Raw genomic sequence first — 21474 nt, forward strand, 5'->3', positions numbered from 1 at the left:
TATATATTATATTAGCCTTTCTATCTACACGTTTAGGAGGTATTTTGTTGTATGAAATATTTATTATTACTTCATATACTAAAATTATTACGAAATTCTTTTTTGTAGTGCAATATAAATAAATTCTTTTTCTCTCTCAGTCACAATTTGTTTTATTAATAAAATAAAAATTTAAAAAAAAAAATGGTGCCATACCCATTACTTGTTTGTTAATATTATTCGTGTTGAGGTCAACTTCTCCAAATAATCCGCCTTTTATAAAAGTGTATAATGTAATTTTATATATCTAATTAATTATATCAATTTGTGTTTGGATATGAAATATTTATTAGGCTCCCTTAATTAATTGAAAATAAAGTGAACACAAGTTACAAAATTTGAAAAAACCCCTCGATAAATACGTTATTCCTTGAAGTTCTTCTTAAAACATATACGTAAGAACACTCTCAATTAAATTTCCTTTCAAATCAACAAAAAATCAAAATCGGTTCATTCGTTTAGGAGCTATGATGCCACAGACAGACAGACAGACACACACACATAAAGCGATTAAACTAATAATACCCTCCTTTTTGAGCCGGGGGTTAAAAACAAACTGCAAATCAATTCAAAATATTTGTTATAAAGAAAAAATATTGTTTAACAACTTGTTTTGTATAAGGACAAAATGTTTGATCACTATATGTGATAGAATTGAGCATAATTAACTTAAAAAAAGCTTTATCGACAGTGCTAGGATATGAAAAATTTATACTTGTCTGGGAATAAGCATAGTGGAAGCGTTGGGATAATTTAAAAGTGTATTACAAGTACTGTATTTAATTTCCCAACTCTGTCACTTTTTCTCTTACCAATTCACTTAGCGAAATCACGGTTAAAAGCTAGTAGATTTCTTTATAGGCTCATGAGAAAAAAAAATTTGAATTTATCTTTATCAATCTTGTCGATCAAAGAATGAATTTTAACTTGAATTTTTCAAAATTTACCAAATTCAAATTAACGGGCATATTTCTTAATAAATTTCTTAGTCATTTTATGATTTATGCCGTATTATTAATTTTTTTGAAATGTTTATAAAAAAAAAATGTTTTAAAAATGTTTATAGATTGCGTAGTATAAAAAAAAAAAACAATTATGAAGTAATAATTATTACAAATATTAAGAATAATAATAAATAAGACTGTCCAATAATTTATAAAATAAAAATTTTGGCCTACATAAATTACCTAATTTGTAAGTGTCAGCGAAAAAATTGAATTTATTTCAAAAACATTTTTCAAAAAAATATATGTTATACTTTAAATAAACTTGTGTTAATATGTGGATAAAAAATAAAACTTCCTTATTAAAAAAAACTTGAAAAATTATGTCTAGAAAATTCCTTCACTCGAGAAGTGTAGATTTAGCTTTCATTTCATTATATTCATTATATCGGGGAGTTGCAAATCGACAACTGTGCGATAATAATTCGTAATAATTATAATCACAAGAAGACCCGAATTCAGTAGTTACATTTTCGATACCAGATGGCAATAGGTACTTGAAACTTACCCATTTTTTAGACCAATAACAATTTTCAAATTCAAAGTAGATAAATCCCGCTAACTGGCGATAAAAAGTTGTACTATTAAACAGAGAGTGGACCGAACTTTTTCAGTAGTTCCATTTTATACCACCTGAATATTTACCATTTATCAATATTGCCAGAAATAATATAACAAAACTAGCAAAAATTAGAAAATTTTGATCTAATAATAAATAATAATAAATATATAATAATGGGATTTAACCTCCGTTTCTCTGACATAATATATGCCTATAACAGAGGCCACCCACATAATTATTTGTTAATCTTTATTTATTCATTTACAAACACATTTTATAATCTTATCCAAGCGACGACAATGTGATAAATTCTGCCCCCATTAATTATATATTGTTCACACTGCCGCTGCCTGGATTCGAACCCGCAACCTTAGTCTAAGTGGACAAACGATCGGAGACAAGCGCCTTAGACCACTCGCCCACTTAGGCTCTAAAATTTTGATCTAAAATTAATATAATTGATTAATCGTGAATAAAAATAAATTTACAAAAAAAAAAAAATTAACAAATTTTCTAAACGTGACAATAAAATTATTTTTGATATAAAAATTAAATATTTTCACTTTAATTCTTTCACTTAAAGTACCTTCCTAATCTATCAAATTCATATACAAAAATACATTCTATTATGAAATTTCATAAAAAAAAAGTAGGATTAGAAGAGAAATATGTAAAGAGACAGACAGACTCAATCGTGAAGAAGAAATTTTTATATCAGTACATCACTTTCACATAAAACCAGGAAGTAAATTTAATAAGTGATTTTTTTTTTTGTAAAACTATTTTACAATGATCCCACTTTTTCTATAATGTCTTATAGCACATAACAAGACTGCTTTAGCGCTCTCTATGTTGTAAACAAATTTAATTTTCCTTTTCTGGTATGTATGCAATCACACAGTACTTAATATTTCACTTTCTCCAGATCTAAAGAAATCATAATGGCTTGGTATATGTTGGGGAGTATCAAGTCTAATGATTATTACTGCAGTCATCAACATCGCATGCGAAAAAATTACATACAATTTATCAATTGGTTTTGTTTTTTATGTGCTAAGAAAACTAATTATTTGTAGAAAGTTATTTCATAATTTTTATTGTCTTTCAAGTATTCGATTTTTTTAATGCATGATTATCTTGAAAAGAAATTTTATTCGTTGTGTGCGTAGTCATGGAAGGGACCATAAAATCGATGCCAGCGCTTCCAGTGAAAAATTTTGGCGTTAAAGGAGGCTGTTATGACTAATTTGCAATTCTTTACATGTTACTCATATAGAAAATGTCAAATTAAAATTATTGAAAAACACGAATTAATTAAACTTTATGCATTAAAAATTGTGAAAATAAGAAATCAAATTGCACAAATATTATTTTTCAAATGTAAATTATCATAATTATTTATTTAAATTTGTGAGACAATAATATTAAGTTTTCAATGTAAGTCATAAATGCAATCCATACAATTATATATGCATCCATACAATTCTATAATTAAAGTAGTGTATCGTTACCATGGAAACGCCTCCAAAAAAACTCATGCACGGTGCGAATACGTCAAGTAAATCAATCAAATATCCCACGCAAGTCTCAAAGTTGTATGACAACAGAAAATAAGCAGTAGACAAAACGTAAATTAACAAAATACTACAGATATCGTTTTTTGCAAAATAATTACCTAAAAATTTTAGTTTTTGAACCGGATTTGATAGAAATTTTTAATATTTGAACAAAATTGTTGATCTCTGCAAAAAAATGAATGTTCTATTCCTATGAACTCTAAAACATGTCAAAGTTCATTGAACTCACTGATTTAAAAAAACGCAAATTTGGAAATAATAAAAAAAAACTCAAAAATTTCCTTAAATCTTCTAAATAAAGATAGAAATGTTTTTTTGAATAAAATTAAAAAATAGGTGTTAAATATAATTTTTGATAAGAATTAGTGTATAATTTTTGTGTGCAAAACAGCGCCATATGTAACATAATACTGAACTGAATTACTGTGTGTCAGTGAACTCAACAACATTAGTTAAGGGTATGACCACCGTGTGCCGCTACTAGTAGTGTGTTGAACACAAGTAACTAGATCACAGCGTGTTATTTTGTAAAAAAACAAATGAATTTATCGCATTATATGCGCACACATTGTGATGCGCATATCACATCATAACCATGAATGCTGTCTCTGTATGTACTGTGAGCTAATCTTCCAACAATGCCTCCGACTCTCCACGTACATTATTGTATTTTATTTATTTTTTTTTTGATGCAACAATGGGGTAAAAAAATTATGGAAAATTTTTGGAAAAACTACGTAGATTAAAATATTTATTATTGTTATATAATGTATAAAAAAATATATATATAGTATTGACGTAATAATTTTAAAAATATTTTCAAATGCGTCGTATTAGATTAAAATTTTTCTCAAGGTTATTTTGCTTATAAACATTTTATTTTTTGATTCAAGGACAATTTTATACCTATTTATTTTATTGACAAGTTGAAACACATTGAAAAATTGACTGTATATTAAAATTTTAATAATAATTTACATGTTTGATCCTTGGGGTACTCCTGTACCAATACTTTCAATTAAAAAAAAAAAAAACTAATTTTTCCAAAATTTTTTTCTTGTTTTTAATATTAGATGGAAAATTGTAAATTTGTAAATTTCTGGGTTATAAAGTTTTTGCAAATTTTCTAAAACAGATTTCATCGGATATTTAAGAAAATACTAAATATTAGATGATGTATTACATATGATAGATAGATGATAGATATTACATAGAAAAATCACATGTCATTTCAATGTGAGATTTTTCCAAGTGAAATATTTCGGGAGGATAATTAGAATGTTCTTGAAAAAAACACAATAATTGATAACTTTTACAAAAATTGATGATGATGGCATACCACCTTGTTGTGTGTAGGCGGCAACCAACTACATTTATATTTAAAATAATCTTCGACGTACATCAACGAACTAAACCGAATAAACCGTATCACACTGTTTCTTCTTGCGGTGTGGTGTCCAAGTTCAAGGTAGCCGCGCGAGCGCATTTATTAGTGGGGATATCGCGTGGCAATGTAGTGGGAGAGTTCATGTACGTATGTTTGTATGTATGTATGTGTATTATGTACAATGACGTTAAGAACGGATGGATAGACATTACACACGAAGTATTATAGATGAAGTAAGGGGAAGAGTGACGGCGGCGGCGCTGGTTGTGTGTGTATGTGTAGATTGTGGCCGTCACTGGTTGATGGTGACAGAGCGCGCGGTAATATACATTCATGTTAGTAAGCATTTTGGTGCCGTATTATGTGCACACAAGAGTTGAATATAAGTTTATTTCAAAATCATATACAATCTTGTCGCGTTCTACGATAGTTGGGAATATACTACATTAAAAAATAGCCCGCGCTAACGTGTTTTTTTCAAAAAATAATATTTCAACAGTTAGTGTGTGTGTTTTTATATTTTGTGGTTCAGCCCAAATTTTTCCTGCTCATAAATTTAATAAAAAATTTGTGTGTGCCATAATAAATTGTTATTAATTATTTTTTTGTTATTTTTAAAATCAAACCAATGTTTTTAACGAAAATTACCAATTATTACCAAATATTAAATATATTTGTTTTTCTGTGTTGTTTTTTATCAAATGTGAATATATTAACTAATTTTTAATTATTTATTAAAAAAAAATTGATTTATAAATTTTAAGTGAAAATTTTTTGAATTGTGTGCCAAGTTTTCAAAAATTATCAAAATGGGTACCGATGAATTACCAATTCTTAAAGGAATACTTAATGGAAATAATTATCATAATGCACGTAGGTTTCAACCTTTTGTTATCCTTTGTATTTAAAGTTCGATGTCCTTTTAAGAAATCATTACCAACTTAAATGCTTTTTAGTGAAAAAAAGTTCCTAGAACTACCATAAAGGATCTTCTTACATTTTTATTTCAACTCTATGACCTCAATTTAAAAAAAAAAAAATAAAAAATAATTGTACTACATTTTTTGTTTTTTTGTTTAGTGTCCTAAATTAAAAATAATTTTTATAAACATTTTAAAATGTAAATAAATAAATAAATATTAAAAAACAATTTTTAATATGAGAAAGAAAGAATAATTCACTTTCTATTCTTAATATTTTACCTTACAATTGTTCTTAAAGGCGCTCTCTTCAGATCCTATGTAGGCGTATCGTGTATCATTTGGTACTTACTATGTGACCTACAACTTTCGTTCGTTGCTGCTCGCTCTGTGAAAGTCATTCAAGATTGAAAGAAAAAAATTTTCTCCTCTAACTTTCACCTAAAGAATATTTATGATGTTTAGTTAAAGTATTAAATTGTCATTTTTAAGAACCACGATTTTTATTTGAAAAAAAAGGGAGTAAAAAAAAATAAGTTAACGGTTTGTCTGGACACAGACTAAGGGCAGATGTAAATTAATAAAAAAAAAAAACAGCAGATGGTAGGCACGCGACGTTTTATGCCACCTGGTCCTTGAGGGCATTAATCTACTTAAAAAATATACATATATATATACTTGTTTGTATCTGAGCGAAAGTTTTTATTTAGGGCATAATATCATGTTGACCTTTTGTACTTATGAATGTTTTTTTTCTCTTTGTTACAGCGGTAAGATTTGGCCGTGTCCCAAAACGAGAGAAGGCACGTATTTTAGCAGCAATGCAACAAAGCTCAAATTCACGGTCACAAGAAAAAGCTGTTGCCGCTGAATTAGAAGATGAACAACGTTTATTGACAACAGTGATACGTGCTCATATCGATACGTGTGATTTTACGCGTGATAAAGTTGAGCCGATGTTAAATCGGGCTCGTGATCAACCATCATATACAGCATGTCCTCCTACTTTGGTAAGCATTAATATTTTTTAATTTTTATACATCCTGTATCTATTGAAATATACTAATTTTAGTCCCAAGTTTGTAACGCTTAGAAAAAATTTTGCATTGGTGTCCATAAAATCACTTAATTAGGAGCTTTTTCGTTTATATCAGGACGTAAAAAGTGTGTTTGACTTCGCAAATGAGCAAAATATGTCAAATGGGTCTTAGATCCGAGATAGAATAAAAGTTTAAATGTAAAAAATGTTCTTTATAAAAAAATAAACAACTTTTGTTTGAAACATTTTTTCGAAAACACAGACTATACAGAGTATTTCATCAATTAACTCAGTTAATTGTTTATTATAATAATATAGACACAGGAAGTTCGGTGACCAATTTTACAATGAACTTGTTCATTTATAGGGTGTGTTGAAAAAAAAAATATGATTAGGGTCCGTTTGTTTTGTGTTAAATGTCCAACACCGCGCATCGATATATATTTTATTTTACCTATAATAGTTTGAATGAATATATACAAAAGAAGAGTATATACCCAGACTAGTCGACCTTGTATTTTACGACGGATATATTCAAGGTTCCTACAGGAGCCTCGCCTGTTTTCACCCCTCGTTTTTTTTTGTTCATTCTACTTTCAAGGTTATTTTAACGAATATAATATAATATGTCTCGTCTCTTTATTAATATTTAAATGAAAATAAATGTTTTAGATCATTAAAATTGTCTGTAATTATGCCAAAAAAAATTTAAAAGGCTACACACGACAGGTAAAGACAGATGCAAGGTTTTTCCCAGCTTGTATACCTTGCAAAAAAACAAACATTGCAAGGGCAAATTACTATGAGATATTAATCAATTTCTATTTAGTTAGTTTAAAACAGATGTAAATTCTTCAATTCAGGAAATAAAATTTTTAAAGGTCTAATAATATTTTAAAAAAAATCTATAATTTATTTATTTTTAAACTTTTACTTAAACTTCGCCTTGATTCGACTAAAAAAAAAAATAAATTTTCGTTGCTAAGTTTGATTTGTTCGTAAAATAAATTTGGCTGTTTACTTAATATAAAAAAGAATTTTTTTTATTTGATGTATGGGGTCTTTTGAAGGTTGTTTTTTTGAAAGAAAATAGATGTTCTAATAATATTATATCATTTTATAAAGACCTTCTGAATTAAAAATTCTTTTCATAGTTTATTGACTTTATTTCATTTTGAATGCCAAGAAAAATTTTATTGATTTAAATTAAAACCTTAATAAAAACGAACCGAATCGAATTTGTGAGGTTATTGTTCTGTAATGTGATATCTTTGTGAAAAAGACATCATACATTTAACATAAAGACAATTTTACTTATCAGTAACTATTTCAGACGTGAATATTCTCTTGTTTCATACTTTTTAAATCAAAGTACCATGTAGAAAACACCACACATATTTTTTTAAGTCTATAACCAGCGGACAACAATGATAATGATTTAGTAAAATCACCTTTTTAGAACATATTTCTCTAGATTTATTAATGCTAATTATTTGATATAAAAAAAAGTCTAAATAAATTTTTTCTCGTATTGTTACAGGCGTGTCCATTGAATCCAAATCCAGTACCATTAACTGGCCAACAAGAATTATTACAAGACTTTTCCAAACGTTTCTCACCAGCCATACGTGGTGTTGTTGAATTTGCAAAACGTATACCTGGTTTCTCATTATTGGCACAAGATGATCAAGTAACACTTTTAAAAGCTGGTGTCTTTGAAGTATTACTTGTACGTTTAGCATGTATGTTTGATGCACAAACCGCTAGTATGGTCTGTTTAAATGGACAAGTGTTGAAACGTGAATCAATACATAATTCATCGAATGCAAGATTTTTAATGGATTCAATGTTTGAATTTGCCGATCGTTTAAATTCATTACGTTTATCTGATGCTGAAGTTGGTTTGTTTTGTTCAATTGTTGTAATTGCTGCAGATCGTCCTGGACTACGTAATACAGAATTAATTGAACGTATGCATATGAAATTAAAGAATGCATTACAAATGGTTGTTAGTCAAAATCATCCCGGTCATCCGGACATCTTACATGAGTTAATGAAGAAGATACCTGACTTACGTACATTAAATACATTACATTCTGAGAAATTATTAGCATTTAAAATGACTGAACAACAGCAATTACAACAACAAATGCAACAGCAACAACAAATATGGAGTAACAATAATAATACATCACCAGACGATGAAGTCAATAGTAAGAGTCCTGCTGGTTCAACATGGTCCTCATCATCAGATGTTACAATGGACGAAGCAAAGAGTCCGTTGGGTTCAGTCTCAAGTACGGAATCAATGTGCTCTGCTGGAGAAGTTGTAACATTAAATGATTATCACCAACAAACACAATCACATGTAATCAGTCCACATGTGAGTAGTGCACCATTATTGGCAGCAACCCTAGCTGGTGGTTTATGTCCACATCGTCATCGTGCTAACTCTGGTTCAACATCGTCTGGAGACGATGAAATGGCTGGAACAACAGCACATTTAGCACAAAATGGTTTAACAATTACCCCAGTTGGTGGTCGACCTATGACTTTCCATCATAATCAACATCATCGATTTAGGAAGCTAGATTCACCCAGTGATTCGGGTATTGAATCTGGTACAGAGAAAATCGATAAAATTGCAAGCAGTACAGCAAGTAGTGCACCCACATCGTTATGCTCTAGTCCACGATCTTCTTTGGAAGACCATAACGATGATAAACATCATCAGAATAGTCATATTGTTGAGGATATGCCAGTATTGAAGCGTGTCTTACAAGCACCACCTTTGTATGATACCAATTCATTGATGGATGAAGCATATAAACCACATAAAAAGTTCCGAGCGTTGAGAAATAAAGACTCAGCGGAAGCGGAACCAATGGTTGTTGTTTCACCACAACCTCCAATCCAAATTCAAGTGCCACAACAAATTGAACGAGTGGCACCTCCAACACATGCTAACAATACGTACCATACATCACAATTACATTTACATTTAACTGCAAATACACAATCATCGTCTTCAACGTCGTCCTCGCTGTCCAGTACACATTCAACACTGGCCAAATCATTAATGGAAGGTCCTAGAATGACAGCAGAACAAAAGAAACGCACTGATATTATCCATAATTATATAATGCGTGGCGAACCTGCAAGTCCTAGCCAAGATTATCCAACAGTGACTGTCTCACCTTTGGTATCAACCGCTACAACAACATGCCCGTACAAATCAAATAGTAATTTATTAGTATGTGCATCCTCGTCGCCATCACAACATAATTATCACTACGTATCAGCGCAGGCATCATCACCGAAACATCAATGGAGTAATGGTTATAGTAATAGTACAAGTGTGATAACAACGACGACAGGACAACGTAGTGGGAGTGGTAGTCAAACACCCACCACCTACATGGTGATATCAAATAATTCCTCAACACCTCCACCAAACACCGCTACCAATTCAACGACGAGCAGTGGTGCCCAACAATCCGAATTTCCTAGAATATATTTCCATGCACAATCTCCACATCATTGTGCGTCCTCATCCACATCACCAGTTCCTCCAACAGTGGTTTTACATCGAAAATCACCACCAACAATAATCAATTCACCAGTATCCTCACCCACATCCAGTATTGTGATTAGTCCCACACCAAAAATGATGGAATTACAAGTGGACATCGCGGATTCACAGCAACCATTAAATTTATCAAAGAAATCACCATCGCCATCACCAAGACCGTTAAGTGCGACCACTGTACAACATAAAGTGGTGTCGTTAGAGGCTTAAATCAAAAAAAACTTTGTGTGTAAAGACAGTTTGAAAGTGAAATGTACAAACGACCAAACCACCGATTTGAACTTTTTAAAAATAAAACAAAAAATGTATAGTACAAAGAAATTTAACCGTTTTTTGGTGTGGCTCCCCGCAAAAAAAGACTTAATGTGATGTTTTTAAAGACATTGTGTATTGTGTGAGGTGCTCTCTGTCTCTCTTGATCGTCGATAATATGAGACGATAAGGACATGTATATTGTTGTATTTATTTATAAATAATGATGTAAGTTTTTACCTACAAGACATTTTGAATCAGACAATGTATAATTCTCTGATAAATAGACAATGATGGTGCCACTTTAATCGTATTACAAACCAAATAATTTATAATTTATTAATTACATAATTAATCTAATTAATATAAATATTATTAAAATTAAAAATTTAAAAAAATAATTATTGTTTACGTGTGAAGTTTTATCAACAAACAAAAAAAAATAACTATATAAACATTTTTAGTGTGTAAGTAGTCTTTGATGATTCAAAAAAACAAAAAGACCCCACAAATTCTTTTTAAATGTAAAAAATTCGTTGTGCGTAACCCCCCTTATCCCAAAAACTCCCCCTCATCATAAAGACTTTTTTTTTGTGATACACAAACGAGAGAGTATTCTATATATATTTTAATTTTTTTTTGTTTTTTTCTACAAAATTCATATTTTCAAATCAAATTTAATTTTTATTTGGGCGTTAATATATTTAATTGCACCGCAATCCTATCAAAAAAAAGTTCTTAGAAAAATGTATGTGATAACATTTTATTTTTTAATTTAGGGACATTTCGTGTAAAAAAAAGAAATCGTATCGAAATTTGTAAAAATATAAAAAAAAAAATTAAAAATTTTCTAAAAAAAAATATTTTATCTAAAAAAAAAAAACATGTCCGTTTAAATATTTCTCTCATTTTATTGTTCATTGTGTAATTTTATTAATAATAATATAGTTTGTCACATGAATATATTCATTTACGTCATTTTTAGTGTTACAAAAACAAAAATCATCAAATCATAGACAATTATTATATAATAGAAGTTTAGTTAGGTACACGAAAGCAGGCAATCGGGAGTTTATTAAATAATTATATAGTTGAATGTTTGTTTGTTGAATACTTGGACCGATTTTGGTGTTTAAAGTATTCATCGAACAAATGCTGATGATAATGCCTCTATTTTTTTGTTAGAGGTTTTGAGACTGAAGGGAAGACACGGCATCTTCTAAAAAAAAAAAAATAAAACTATTTAGAACGTACTATTTTAAACTGTGTTAATTTTTTTGATGTTTTATATTTTTTTCGAATTAAATTAGGTGCGCGCAGGCCAGTAAAACTTAATTTATTGAACGCCCCCACCAAAATAATTCTAATCGTAAAAAAAAAAAAATTGTGTCTCATGTAAAAAAAATCATGCAGATTGCCGTGACTTCCTTAAAAAACAAAATAATCCTTTTATGTCGTCCTTGACCGATAAAAAATTAATTTTAAAAATTAGACTTGTTGTTCTGCATCCTCAAAAATCGGAATTAATTGCGTGAATGTATTTTTCTCTGTAAATATTATTTTTTTTTTTTTTAATTAAAATTCTCTGTGTACAAAAGAAAATTTTTGTGTGAAATTTTCACCGCAAAACAACAAGGTTAAAGAAATTTTTTTTCTCAAGTTTGTATTATTTTTTTTTTTAAATAAAAAAAAAAACATATTTTAATTTAATAATTTGATCTCTGTTTTTAGTAAATAATTAAAAAAATATTTAAAAAAAAATAAAAAGAAAAAAAGTAATACAAATTGATTTAAAAGAAATTTTATTTAATTATTTATCCATTGCAATTTATTATTCATAATTAATTAATTAAAACACAATAATTGTATCTTTCAAACTCAAATATATTATCTCTGGTTAAATAATATTACAAAAACCCAACCCAAAAACCGATCCTTACCCTTTTTAAAAAACAAAATATTTTTTTCGAAATATTTAAAACTACTAATTTATAAATATAATTTTTGTACAGCCCAATTTACAAGATCTACATTTGTGCATACGATTAATTAAAAAAAATTTTTATTTCCGAATTATAAATATTTTTTGGAATTTGTGTTTATGATTCCATGTAATATATAATTTTTAAGTTTTTTCAAAGTACAAATTTGTTTTTAAAATATTTATAATTGAAAATAAAAAGAATATTGTATCCATGGATGTTAATTTGTAAATGGGGCGAGACACAATTATCACAGAACATGTGTTGTGCTTGTATGTAATTTTTTTTTTGTAAGCTTGGGAGATTGTTGAGGTCGTCAGAATAAATAATGTCTGGTGAATTTAAAAAAAAATATTTGATTTGTTATTTAAATTTAAAATTTAAACCCCGTTTTTATACCACAGTTTTTCAGGATTTATGAGAAATTATAATAAGATAAAAATATTGAATGAAAGGTAAGTATGTATAAGTTCGACTGTCTTAGGTAAGTGACACTACAAATGGTAAGTAGTTAAAAAATGCACGGAAGAAAGAAAAAATATTTAAATACAAAAAAGGATGAGAAAAAAATAAAAAAATAAAAGTATAAAAAGGAAAAATTGAATTACAACAAAAAAATAAATTTAAAAATAAGTAAAAGAAAAAAAAATTCAACTTAAAAAAGAAAAAAAATTAAAAAAAAAAAAAGATAGAAAAAGTTGGATAAAAAAAAATGAACAAAAATAAAATAAAATAAATAAAATAAAAAGGATGCAAAAATCTGAAGAGAATAATAATTTAAAACAAAATAAAATAGAGATAATAAAAATACTATGAAAAAAAAGAAGTAAAAATTAAGAAGCAATGCCTAAGAGAGCATTATTTTGAAAAGGGTAAGTATTTTTTATTAGTGGTAAAAGAGAATTGAATAAGAGTTAAAAAAAACTGATAGAAGGTTTAGTATAAAGAAGGATAAATAAAGGCCATGAGAAGAAACTGTTGTTGGGCCCGCAAGTTGTGGAATTTTTTTATATAAATCTCAAAACAGCGTAACTAAATTAAAAGGGCGTCACGGCAGAACCTATGTCGTATTATAATTTTATACCATGCTTTTTTATCTTTTATTTTAACTGGTTACCATGAAAAAAATTAAAGAATTGATAAGTTTATCTTTTAAGACTTTGTTTTTTGCTGACTACGAATTAGCCTTACTCATATCCAAAAAGTAGTTTAGATACCAAGTTTTAATCTCAATGGAGTAGAATTAACGACCCGAGAATAATTAAATTTTTAGATAGTCAACTGTCAAAATTCAACTCAACCCAACATAAATCATCAAAATATAGACCAGTTCCAAATAAATAGATCCATTTTTCCATGTGGGAAAAATAAACTTTGCCTAATAATCTGCTCCGGCATTGACTTTCTTTCGAGTCTAACATCTTTTCGTTTTGATTTTCGATGTTTGATATGAAGGATTGATGACCATATAAATTTCCTAATAATGCAAATTAAAAGATAATCCTAAAACTAGCAGTTTGGAAAAAATAAGTAAAATAAACTTGAATACAAATGAAATGCACTTGTTTGAGACAGTATTTTGAAAAATGCTTTCACAAAATCCTCATTAAATAATTCTTTGGGTTAATACACTACTAATTATGCTGTAAAATAGCCTTGATGAGTATGTTAACCTTCGATTCAAACAACTAACAACACCTCTAGTACGATACTTAAATTTAAAATTATTAAACACGTATTAATTTCGTAAACAGGTGTTGATTCTACTATTTTACTATTTATTAAATTTAATTGGAAATATGCGATTTCCTGATTTGATGTAGTTTTCTATTAAGTGTCCTCGAACTTTAAATTTTAAAAAACAAAAAGTTTTTTATTATCAGTTTTTAATTTATTTGAAAGAAGGTAAGACGCAAAATAACATGATTTAGTTGGCCAGTTAACGTCGTTTCGTTGCAGAAGATCGCTTACGTGTTTTCGGGCCGTGCCTCCAATTATATTCAGGGCAGAAAAATTGCTTGACCTGTACTTGTTGTTAATTTCAATCATGATTTGTCCATCAATAATTAACTATAACTATAATGTGTAAACTTGACAGATAACCCTTTATATTTATTACTGATAGTTATACTTTTTGGATCAATATTACCACGTTCACCGAGTTTTATCAAATTCCAAACCAAATTTTTTTTTCGATTTTTCTTGAATTTTTCAAGGGGGACATTAAAAAATTGCAAAAAATCGAAAATTTTTTTAAATCTCCAATTTCGATAAAACTCAGTTTATAAGGTAATTTTGACCCAAAAAGTACAAAAATCGGGTGTATTTGTCGACTGGTCGAATAGTTTTTGAGATACGGACTAAAATCGATCTAAATATTGCGATATCCCAGAAACTTCGCATCAAATCATTAAATTAAAGTGATTTTTATACTTTTGGATCAAAATTACCCCATCCGCCGAGTTTCATGAAATTCCAAAAGATAAATTTGGTTTGTACCCCTTAAGGTAGTACCAGCATGAAATCACTTTTCGACAGATTTGGCCGAATTTTTTTTCTCGGGTTTATAATAGCTTTATTTATGAATTCCTAAAATTTCATAATTTTTGACCGTTTAGATCGCGAGATATTTAAAGACAAAGTTCGCGATTTTGAGGGTCATGTCCCATTTAAAGCATGTAAAATGTCCGGTCTCTCCAACTATTTTTTATGATATTATTATATATTGAAGAAAAAGTAGAAAAAAATGTTTATACAATACAATTCTAAAAAAAAATTTAGAAATTAATTTAAAAAAAAAATTTAGAAATTAATTTTCACTTTCGAGATATTAATTTTGACGTAATTTGATCGAAATTGGGACGTTGGCATAATTATTTCCCATTTTAAACGGTCAAAATTTCTGAAACTTTGGGAATTAATAGTAAGCATTATTAAATTCTTAAATTTAATTTTTCGTTAAATTCTGTCGAAAAAAAAATTGTACCATTGCTTTAACATAGAAACTGCAAATACCATGCTGGAAATACCTTAAAAACATTGCAAAAAATCGAAACATTGTTTTAATTTCCAATTTCGATAAAACTTAGTTTATAAGGTTTTGACGCAAACTCTGATGAATAAAGTTACAGGACTAAATAAGCATATCGATTTTTGTATTCAATTTTCCACATCCATAATCACCAAAATATTTCCTATACAATTTCGTAGATTATGCAATGTACGTATTACATATGTACGTACAATGTGCATAATGTGGATGTAAATGAATGCGCTTGAACACCGCATGTGTGTCAACAAAGTTGCACACACACACACACACACACACACACACACACACATTTAATGTATGATAACAAATCCAGATTGATAACAATTTCTACAGTAAAAGGTATATTTCTCAGTCTCTTTCAACAATTATCTCTCACGATATCAATTTTTTCAACCTTTTAAAATAACAATTTTTAGTAACGACACACTACTTTATTATATAATTGTATGGATGAACATATAAGTCTATGGCTTGTAAATAAGTTTTAACTTGAAAATTTAATATTCTAACAAATTTAAATGAGTAATTTTGTTAAAACAATTTAAACAAGTGAAAACAAACAATTGACTGAGTTAATTGTTGAAATACCATGTAAAGACAATGTTGATTACTCTATCAGATTACACATACAAACCCATATATGTCACACATAATTGATAATCCCATATTAATACATACTATAAAATTTGCATTTATTGTATGCCCTAGTGAGTAAACAGTGATGTTTACAAAAAAGTGTTTCAAACAAAAGTTGTTTATTTTTTTAGAAGTAACATTTTTTCTATTTAAACTTTTGTTCTATCTCTAACGGTTTACAAAATGGATCCTACAGACCCACGACCCAATTGGCCTATGTTGCTCATTTACGAAATCGACCTCACTTTTTACGTCCTGAGTACGCTGTAAAAATTTCAGCTTGATATCTTTTTTCGTTTTGGAGTTATCGTGTTCATAGATGGACGGACGGACGGACAACCGAAAATGGATTAATAAGGTGATTCTATTCTATTTTATAAACACACCTATACCAAAATTTTTTCGTAGCATCAATATGTTTAAGCGTTACAAACTTGGGACTAAACTTGTATGTTGTTGTATGTATATTTCATATATACATGGTAATAAAATATTATTTGTAAACACTGGGTATAAATGTGACGATCTGTCAAAATTTCATTAGTCATTTCATTAACTACTTTTTGACTTTTGTGGTCAAGAAAGCCATTTTCCAAGTCATATATACTAAAACTGTAATATATTTGTAGCTTTGATCATGCGTAGCTCGAAAACTATTCGATAAAAATTTTTGTGGCCGTGAGAGCTTTTGATCAGAATGTTCCAAAGAACATTTAAGGGTTAAATTTATACAAAAAGTCATTTTCCTATTTAGTCTTGTGCGGAATCCTTTCTATTACCTGAGAATATCCCTTCTAGATTTGATAAACTCTGTGTAAATTGATTTAATATTAAAGTGGCATGTGTAAGCTATATATTTTTGTGTTGATAACACATTTGAACGACCTTGCTCACTGCCACACGAAATTTTATATAGATTTATATGCTACATATGTGGAAATTATTGTGTGTTCAATGTAATCACACATACGAACAAGTATATGTTATAGCATTGAAAAAATAAAAACCTATATAGTTCAGATATATATTGTGCACGTAATTCTATGTCAATATCAAATTTACACAGGTTGGTCGTTAAGTTTTAATCACTTTACAGAAAGAATTTCAAGCACCAATAAATGCCTGAAAATATTAGATTTTTCATCTTTTGTAATAATAATTATCAAAGAGTGAAAGAGAACTATATGATTTTTATATCATGAAATATATCAAAGTATACTAAGTTTAGTCCTAAGTTTGAAACGCTTAAAAATATTGATGCTACGAATATAATTTTGTTATAGGTTTCCATAAAATCACCTAATTAGTCTTTTTTCGGCAGTCTGCCCGTCTGTTTGTCCGTCTGTCCGCCTGTCTGTCAACACGATAGCTCAAAAACGAAAAAAGATATCAAGCTGAAATTTTTTGTCAAGTGTGTCTGGGGTTCATAGGACATATTTTGTAAACCGTTAGAGATAGAACAAAAGTTTAAATATAAAAAATGTTACTTATAAAAAAATAAACAAGTTTTGTTCGAAACATTCTTTCGTAAACATCACTGTTTACCCTTGAGAGCGCAAATTATATAGAATGAATATGGTAATATAAGTTAAATGTATGTGTGACATGGTATCGAATTCTATCTAGTTGAGTCTTATAAATATGGTGTCGAATTCGAACACTTTAAATTAGTAAATATTTTTTTATAAACCGAATAATTTAGACACTAATTGATAGAAAAATTCTAGCTTTTTGTGCGTTTGTTCTTTCAATTTAAACAAAAATGGTCATTATAGATAAACAAACCATTTTTATTGGAAAAATTTTTCCGAAGATTGCCTAGATTTCGTAGAAACACATACAAAATAAAAATTTTGATACGAAAAAACAATTTTTGGTAAAAATTTTCAGTTCGTTTTGCAAAAAAATGATACTTTTTTAATCAATAACAACTTTCTAATTTAAGATGTTCATCTATCGATTACCAGTTATAGAGTAGAGAGAGTTTTTCATTGAGGTTGAAAACCTAAGTCACGTTTAAGGTCTGCGTAAGATGTGCACCTACAAACCCAGTATTTTTCCCTTGACTTCTATCGATAAAAGTTATTTTTCGGGCTTATGTCAACTTAAAAGGGGCACTCTGTGTATAGGACACAGAATTAATACCTTTGAGGTATTGATGATTTTAAACAGTTCCATATTTGAACCTTTTCATTCATTTATGTTTACTTTTTAAACTTTATTTCGAAAACAATAAACGATCTACCACTTTTTTTTTTAGAATTCGGAAAACAAAATTTCCTCAATATCAAGAATTAATATAAAATGTTAATTGAATTACAAATCATACTCTATATAAACACGCGAAATTCAATTGTAAAACAATTTGTTGATAAACTCTTGATTTTATGAATTTCTAAACATATGCAGTATTAAAAATATATGGATTTGCGTGTAATAAATATATTTTAGGACTTTTAGTATGAAATTCATATTTTTATTAATTATTTAGAAAAGTATATACGTCATATACCATTTAATTATAATTGTTTCATTCGATTCCCTTTAAATTTTCTTGTTTAATTTTTTATTTAATTTTATTATATTTTTCATTGAAATTTGAGTTGACTTTGTTCTTTTAAATTATTGTTTTGAGTTACCTAATAATTTTACCATTTCACTTTTCGAAATGAATTGAGTTAGATTTATTTGACCATTCATTTCTATAGTAATTATTTATATGTTAAAATTATATGTCATGCCTTTTCCAAACTGAATCGATTTTGAAGATCATCGCCATTTTTTTAGTTTCTTGGGATATGTAACCCTAAGCTCGCACTTAAAACTAAGCTAAGAACACTCTCCGTTAAATAACCTTTCAAATGAAAGCAAAAAAATTAAAATCGGTTTATCAGTTTAGGCGCTGTGATGCCATAAACAGACACACACACATAGCGCTCAACTCAAACTTATAACATCCCTTTCTTTAGTTCGGGGATTAAAAAAGAACACTCGTAAAGTCTACTGTTTTCAAGTTATTGGCAGTTTAACGTTTTTAAAACTTTTTCAAAGCTTTAGGTCCTTTATATGGATCATTAAAAATTGAAAAATTGAGACTTTAGAATTAAACAATCTGTATACTATTCAGACCTGATAAGCTCAATAATTGAATTTTTTAACAATGTTTTTCAGCTTTGGAATAACTTGAAAACATTCAACTTTACGAAAGAATCAGAAGTGCCATTTTTTTTCGTGAAATGACATAAAAACTTATAGGCTTACTTGGTTAAAAAAAATTGACAATCTGCTCAAAGTAAATATTTCTGGTCGTCAAAATAAATGATTGTTTTGAATGAATGAATGATATTAGAAATATATTTATTAATTGTAAATAAGTCCAAAATTTAAACAAATATTTCAGTAATTTATGAATTATTTTATCATATATTCATAGACATAACAATATTAAATATGCTTTTAATATTGAATATGATAAGAAATATGAAATGTTATTATATTCCATTCTATAACTTTAAATATAAATATTTTGGATATACAATACAAATTGAGTTGACGACATATTTTATCATTATAGATACTCAGACTATGTGTTATAAATATTTCAATATAATTTTTATAAAAGATTATTTATTACAAGTTTAGTCTAATGTTTCTACAAGAATATTAAATAATGTTTTTTTGGCTTAAATGTTTTCTCATTAAGGGATAATCCTGATGTCGAATGGGCCATATTATTCATTATGATAAAATTTGAAAGTGAAATTAAAATTGATTAAAAAACGAAGAAGTTACAAGCAATCAAAGATTTTGCTTTCAAAGGTCTAATGTTTTTACAAGAATAAAAAGTATATCACTTTTTCAAAGCGATTTTTTGCAGGCAAGTATATACCACATTATTTTCGTAATTAAATTATTCTAAAAAAAATAAATAAAAAAAAAACGTTAACAGACTTTTAGCTTGGATTCGTCCTCGGTCTGGTGGTAAATTCATATTATTATTTGCTTTATAGATACTTAACAAGTCAATGTTCTTTACAGAGAGTACAAAAGGTAACATTTTGATATCAAATTATGTATATTGACTTAATTCAGTTTTTTTTTTTTTTTTTTTATATCCAGACAAGAAATAAATATATAAATGTTTTTAAATCAAATATAAATAGTTAATTAATAAAAATATTTTTATATCAATTCATTTAATAACAAATTAATTTGTTCAATATTTATTATATGTCAATGAATCATTATATAAGATTTATTTTTTATTTTTAAATAATTACCTTCGGTATTTAATAGTTATGTGTCGAAACAGTAACAAGTGAAATTTGCAGAATTTAAAAAAAAATCCAGGCAAATGTTTCGGATACGGGACCATAACTAGCTTTTGAAAAAAATCTCCATTAAATTGGCTTTTTGTTTTAAAGCTTTTTCCAAACTGAACCGATTTGTATTTGAATTTTTTTGTTTTTTCGGGTAGGGAACCCTAAATTTGCACTTGAAACATAGCTAAGAACACTCTCCATTAAATTACCTTTCAAAACAAAACCAAAAAATCAAAATCGGTTCATCTGTTTAGTCCTTCCAAACTGAGCCGATTTGGAATTTTTAGTTTTTACGAGTACCGAATCCTAAAATCGCACTTAAAACATAACTAAGGACACTCTACATTAAATTACCTTTCAAACAAAACCAAAAATATCAAAATCGGTTCATCCGTTTACGCGCTGCGATGCCACAGACAGACACACACAAATCCGAGGATACGGATCTTAACTTTAGAGGTACATATATTGGGGTCAATTTACCGGATTTTGATAATAATAATTCGGAAAATTTGGTAGAAGGCAATTTTTTCGGTTCCGGAACGATCCGTACGACCTTCTGAACGTGGTTTTAGGGCAATTTATCTTTACATTGTGTTCCTTGATGACGTTTACGTAAATATCTTTGACTGCTATTGATCGGATTGATGCGAATAAAAAAGAGAATTGTTTGTTATGAATTTTAATAATTATTAAGATTGCTTCTTCGCTTTAATATTTTCACTTTCAAATATCATTCAATGCGCTGCTGCTAGCTTCAAAAAGGTTTTACAAGGACAATCTATATCTATCCATAATAAAACAAATAAATAAAACTAATAATATAAAAATTAAATAAAAATGCGTTCAGAAGTTTTGTTGAAATAACCTTGTTTAAATAAAACACTAGGAAATAGGAAACCATATTTAAAATATTTATAGCGACGACCGTTAATCATAATCATATTTAAATACATTTATACCATGTGTGTTTGTACCATCTAGGCATATACATATCTGTAGTATGATAGAATACATCCGTCTAGTAATGCATCTAAGCGAGAGGTATTATATACATGTATTGAACATTAGTTGGAAGACGCTTGGAGAGTGGGAGTTTTTTAGTTGCAGACA

The 21474-nt window shown here is 28.2% G+C and overlaps 1 protein-coding gene across 3 annotated transcripts in view; it reads left to right on the plus strand.

Annotated features, from left to right (window-relative positions):
- Positions 1–11003, plus strand: part of LOC123296844 (ecdysone-inducible protein E75) — a 187646-nt gene extending 176643 nt beyond the window's left edge. For 2 of the 3 annotated variants that reach the window (XM_044878516.1, XM_044878517.1), the window contains exons 4-5: positions 6258–6499; positions 8069–11003. In XM_044878516.1, coding sequence (XP_044734451.1) covers positions 6258–6499; positions 8069–10327 — 2501 coding nt within the window. In that variant the 3' untranslated portion in view covers positions 10328–11003. Of the gene's footprint in view, positions 1–5280; positions 5443–6257; positions 6500–8068 lie in introns of those variants that run through there. The other variant, XM_044878518.1, reaches the window with a different exon arrangement.
- Positions 11004–21474: the final 10471 nt, after the last annotated feature.

Source organism: Chrysoperla carnea, chromosome 3, assembly GCF_905475395.1.
Source record: "Chrysoperla carnea chromosome 3, inChrCarn1.1, whole genome shotgun sequence".
In the NCBI taxonomy this organism is placed as follows: domain Eukaryota; kingdom Metazoa; phylum Arthropoda; class Insecta; order Neuroptera; family Chrysopidae; genus Chrysoperla; species Chrysoperla carnea.